This window comes from Peromyscus leucopus, chromosome 5, assembly GCF_004664715.2.
Source record: "Peromyscus leucopus breed LL Stock chromosome 5, UCI_PerLeu_2.1, whole genome shotgun sequence".
Taxonomy (NCBI): domain Eukaryota; kingdom Metazoa; phylum Chordata; class Mammalia; order Rodentia; family Cricetidae; genus Peromyscus; species Peromyscus leucopus.
This window is the reverse complement of record NC_051067.1, coordinates 42,862,794-42,868,600: the sequence shown is the minus strand read 5'-3', so window position 1 is coordinate 42,868,600 and position 5,807 is coordinate 42,862,794. Positions and strand designations below refer to the sequence as shown.

Below are 5,807 nucleotides of genomic sequence, written 5' to 3'. Positions count from 1 at the left end.
TGTCCTCAGACGGAGTATTCAGACTCGCCCTGGTTCCAACCCACGGAGATAGCTTCTTCCCCAGGTGTTGGGGTTAGGGGCGTCCCTGTTCCAAGCTGCATCTGCTTGTCTCCGTCCCTGGGCCTGTCTACCTCTGCGGTCTGCCGCCGGGCCTGTATGTCCCTGTCAGCTGCCGCTGGGTCTGTCTGCCTCTGCGGGCCGCCACCAGGCCTGTATTTGTCTGCCGGCTACGCCAGGCCTGAATGTCCCTGTCGGCTGCCGCTGCCGGGCCCGTCTACCTCCGCGGGCTGCTGCCACAGGCCTACCTGCGTCTGCTTGTCTCCACCGCCAGGTCTGTCTACCTCTGTGGGCCACCGCTGGGCTTGAATGTTTTTGCCGGCTGCCGCCAGGCCTGAATGTCCCTGTCGGCTGCCGCCACCGGGCTGTCTACCTCCGCGGGCCTCTGCCACAGGCCTACCTGAGTCTGCTTGTCTCCGCCGCCAGGTCTGTCTACCTCTGTGGGCCACCACTGGGCCTGAATGTCCGACACCAGTATCATTGAGGTGAAATTTTCTGAGACATGTGTCCTCAGGTCAGTACATAGAAGCTGTTCAGGGGGCAGAGGCTGCATCCTATGCCAGCAGTCAAACTTGATAATTGGTAGGAATCTTCAAGATGACACTGGTTTTGAAGGTATGAAGTGGTCATGGAGAGCAGCTAAGGCTTGGTACTATGAGAGGTTAGGAGAGGACATTGTTGAATATGCAGTCTCAGTTGAAGTAGATGCCCCAGGAATAAAGAGGTCATGGGGAGAAGTTGAGGCTTGGCACCATGTGCCTGTGTCAGACTCCCTGAAGAGAGTCCAGAAAAGGCCATTGGTGAAGATGCACTGCAGTTTTATTGGTGAGTCCAATATTTTGGAAATGCCAGTACCATAAGACATCCACCAAGGACAGCAGCAAGTGTTGAAAAGTGTTGAATGGAACTAGTGTTTCTGGAACTTGCAATTCTCCTGCCTCAGCCTTCTGAGTGCTGGTATGACAGATGTGTACTGTAGCTGAGATTTGTTTTTAATCAAGGAAAATGTGAGATTCAAATCTGATCTGATTTCTAGTCTAGTGTTTGTCTTCTCTGTCCTTTCTTAATATTATATATGCTTTTAAAAGTATTGATCCTCTTGTGTGGAGCTTTTTCCAGTGTGGACAGTCTCACTGATAATGACCTGATTCCTTCTTCAAAAAAGCAATTTATTGCTGGGTGGCGGTGGCACACACCATTAATCCCAGCATTTGGGAGGCAGAGGCAGGTGGATTTTTGTGAGTTTGAGGCTAGCCTACAGAGTGAATTCCATGATAGCCAGGGCTACTCAGAGAAACTCTGTCTCAAAAAACCAAACCAAACAAAGCCCACAAAAAATCCACAAAAAGTGATTTATTAAAGTGATAATTCAATTTAATTATTATTATTATTTATTGTCATTTACATCTCCTGTCATAGGTTATTCATGTCAGATCAGACTGATCAGCTCACAAAGGCATTGATTATCTCCTAGAAGTTCAATATTTTAACTATAATTCAGCATATATATTTTCTGCAATGATTTAAATATCTAAATATCTAATTTCTAGTATAAATGCAGAAAAAACAAACCAAAGGGAAATGAAAATTGGACATGCACAGACAAACAATTTTAGGTAGACAGTGTAACGCTCTCCTGGAGGTCTAGAACTACTGTATGGTTTACATATTGAGTTTATTGAAACTAGGAAGTGATTACTATAAAATTGAACTTCACTAGTCACAAATGTTACAAAGATTAAAAAACAACTCACAAAACAGAATAATGAGTAGGGTGGTATTCATGCCACAAATTTGCAGACTCTGTTGTAGGATGGTGAACTGTTTTGAATATAACGTTAAAACAGATATGAGGAGAAAGACAAAAATTTGACTATCCTATTCTGCATTAAAAGTATTTTATGTGATGTTATAGTGTCATCTGCTTGGCTAAGTAAGCTTCCAATGACTTCTTTCTTCACATCTCATGAATTATTAAGCAACAGAGGAAAAAATATCCTGACATTTTTAGATTTTATCAAGGTATTCTGTGAATTCTATCTTGATCTATTGAAATTATCTATCTATCTATCTATCTATCTATCTATCTATCTATCTATCTATTTTTTTCTGACACAGGGTTTCTCTGTGTAGCCCTGGCTGTCCTGACACATTCTGTATTTCAGGCTGGCCACTAACACAGATATCCACCTGACTCTGTCTTCCAAGTGCTGGGGTTAAAGGTGTGTGTCACCGCTGCCTGGCTGATTTATTGAAATTATCAAAAAGAGATCTTTTGGAGAAGGATATCAGATAATAGAAAATATGAAAGTTTGAATAAAATACTATTTTTTGTAAGAGCTAAATATCATGATATATAGAAATAAAAACTTCATTTAACTTATGAAATTTCATCATGTGGAAACATTCAATACCTCTTAACAGTCTCACAAATTCCATAGCATATATCAAAATTATAATGGGTATCAAACTCATCATATTCCCTTTTCATTAAAGTTGAGATAACCATGGAATATTTTTTTATGAATAATTGAGAAATAAGCAAGATTGTGTTGTCACCTTTAAATTTATTTTAGTTATTGGTGTTTTGCTTGAATAGATGGCTGTGCACCACATGTGTGCTTGATGTCCTTGGGGGACAGAAGAGGGTGCCAGATTCCCCTGGAACTAGAGATAGAGACATTTGTGGGCTGCCATGTGGGGGCTGGAAATCAAACTCAGGTTCTCTGGAAGGCCCACAAATGCTCTTAACCACTGAGACATCTCTCCAGTCCTCTGTTGGTCACTTTTAAAACACTTTAATCTGTGTGCTTTCATTTGTGTATTTCAGAAAAAAAATAGGCAATTGCAAAAGATGTTAGTACCAAGTATCACTGAACAAAAGGTAAACAAGTCACTCTTTAGGTAGCCTTTATGATGATTGCTGCCATAATATTGCATTATCTGAGCTAAATATGAATAAATGTTTGGATGATTAAAAAGGATTCAATATACAAACTTATTTATAAGGCTGGGGATATAGTGTTGTTGGTAGAGGGCTTACCTAGCATGTATGAAGCCTTGGATTCAATCCAGAGCACCATACATACTGGGTGTATTAGCACATGGCTGTAACATGGACTTGTTTTGGTGACACATACCTATAATCCCAGTATTTTGGAGGTTGAGGCAGGAGGATCAAGAAGCTCATGGTCATCCTCAGATACATAAGAAGTTTGAGAGAGTCTTGGTTTCATGAAAACCTGACTCAAAAATAGACAGACAGACAGATAAATAAACACTTCAAATTATTTGTGTATGGTTATTTAATATACAAAATGCAATGGGCATGAAATAATTTGGGTCGATGTTTTAGAATATGTGGGCATTAACATAGAAAATATAGAATGAGACAAAGCAGTTTCCATGGGGCTGCCAAATAAGTTAAAATGCATTCAAGTTTACATTTAGAGTCCCTTTGTGTTACATCTAGCAAACAGAGATCTTTAGTGACATGTATTCCCTGAGAACAAGCCAATCATTAGAAACCTGAAGATCTGCATGATGGTCCTCAAGTTGTTTGCATCCATACAAGTTCTGTTTGTAAGAATTCAACAATTGATCTCCATGATCTAAAGATCATTCCTTATTTGAATACTTCATTGCTTTACTTTTCTATGACTTCTAGTTCCTCCTTATTTCTGCAATTTGTGGTAAAACCTCACAAGTTTTCTCAGTGCATCTTTCATGTCTCTGTTCCTTAGGGTGTAAATGAGGGGGTTGAGACTTGGAGTGATGATGGTGTAAAAGAGGGTGAGGAACTTGCCCTGGTCCTTGGAGGCCCTGTTACCTGGTTGTAAGTACATGTAGATAATAGTTCCATAGAATATGGAGACTACAGTGAGATGAGACCCACAGGTATTCATTGCTTTTTTTTGGCCTGCCCTTGACTTCATGTTGAGCACAGTTTTGGCTATGTAGCCATAGGAAATCAGAATAAGGATAAGAGGCGTAAGGACAATAACAATGCCCAGAGCAAAAACAGACATTTCAACTGCTGTGGTGTCTACACAAGCTATCTTGACCATGGCTGGCAACTCACACAAGAAATGATCCAGAAGGTTGTGTCCACATCGAGGCAAATTCACAGTGAGTGTGCATAATACTACTGAGTTGGCCAAACTAATACTCCAGACCATGACAATCATCTTGATACACAGACGTGGATTCATGATTATAAAATAGTGCAGTGGCTTACAGATAGCTGTGAAACGATCATAGGACATGACAGCCAGGAGAAGACACTCAATGGAACCTAGCCACATATACACATAAAGCTGAACAATACAACCCACAGAGCTGATAGTCTTATCGGGTCCCCACAAGTTAACCAGCATCTGAGGGACAATGCTTGTTGTGAAACACAAATCCAGAAAAGATAAATTCCTGAGGAAAAAGTACATTGGTGTATGGAGATGGGGATCCAGGAGGGATGCAAAAATGATAGCTGTGTTACCCACTAAGGTAATAACGTAAAAGAAGGTGACAACTCCAGAGAGGATCATTTCCAGTTGAGGGTGGTCAGAGAAGCCAAGCAGGATAAAAACATGCAGAGCGCTGTAATTTCTTGGGTCCATAGTGTTTCAGTGTTTATATTCTATAGTCATAAGAGTAGGAGAGGGAGGTAGAGAGGAGGTAGTGAATAGTGTGACAAGGAGAACAAGAAATAATTTGTTAATGTAGACTATGAAAGTAACTGGTAGAATATAGAATGAGCTGCAGGGAAAAATTAGGTTAATAATTGAAAGAATTAATGCATACATGTTGCCTATTATATTCAACTTGTCTTGTACCTGTTGAGGATCCTTTGATGGCAAATGAGAAAAAATATTAGATTTTCTTTTTATCTAGATGACCCTGAAGCATTTACTCTTATCTCAAGGTGTGAATTATTCACATATATATCTGAAAATCTGGAAAAGACAGCGTTGTAAAAATAACATGACCCTTTGGTTTCTTATAAAGGTAGTTCGAGCTCAGTGAAGATACACTTTTGCCTGGTCAGTGAAGTTGTGTATAAATTTAGCTATTTTGTTAATGTCAGATTAAAAGCACAAATGTTCTTCATTCTTCTTTTTCCATTTCTAAGAGAGCTTTGGTCCTCTAGTTTTTATCTAAGTATTCTAGAAGTTTTCCCCAGCCCCTTTATCTTTTTTATATACTTAGCCTTTCTTCTAACTAAGTCTGATATATTTGAATACAAAATATATGTATATTGTATCTCTCACTTAAGAAAAATTCAGTCACTATCATACTAATCTAAACCATTATGATACCTTATCTTGATTCTTGTCTTACTCCTTTACACAATTTCGAGGTTCATTAAGGTCTGGTCATCCATGTGCTTAATATGTATCGGCTGATTTTAGAAGACTGCCTTCATGCACCTGCATGCTTTGTTACCTGTGTAAGCCTTGTTATTCCTACCTTACATATCATTTTGCACATTCAGTGGTTTTTTTTCTTTTTTCAAACATTTCAAATGTCATTTCTATCTAAAACCCTGCTTCCTCTATTTTTTTTTTAAAATTTTATTGTTTTTTAAATTTACCTGTTAATTCTTGGCATGGGAAACAGGCACATACATGCATTCTTCTTAGATTATTCATGTATAAGGAACTCTTACAAAGAGCCAATATGACACAGAGGTAAAGAACTTGTGTTCAAGAGTTTGAAGTCCACAAGAAAGACATTGATTGGGTGACACATGC

The 5,807-nt window shown here is 39.3% G+C and overlaps 1 protein-coding gene across 1 annotated transcript; it reads right to left on the bottom strand.

The window, feature by feature from the left end:
* Nucleotides 1-2,844: 2,844 nt before the first annotated feature.
* LOC114685889 (olfactory receptor 2W1) lies at nt 2,845-4,886 on the bottom strand. The gene has a single exon (XM_028860538.2). The coding sequence runs from the start codon at nt 4,671-4,673 to the stop codon at nt 3,732-3,734; it is 942 nt and encodes a 313-aa protein (XP_028716371.1). The 5' UTR covers nt 4,674-4,886; the 3' UTR covers nt 2,845-3,731.
* Nucleotides 4,887-5,807: the final 921 nt, after the last annotated feature.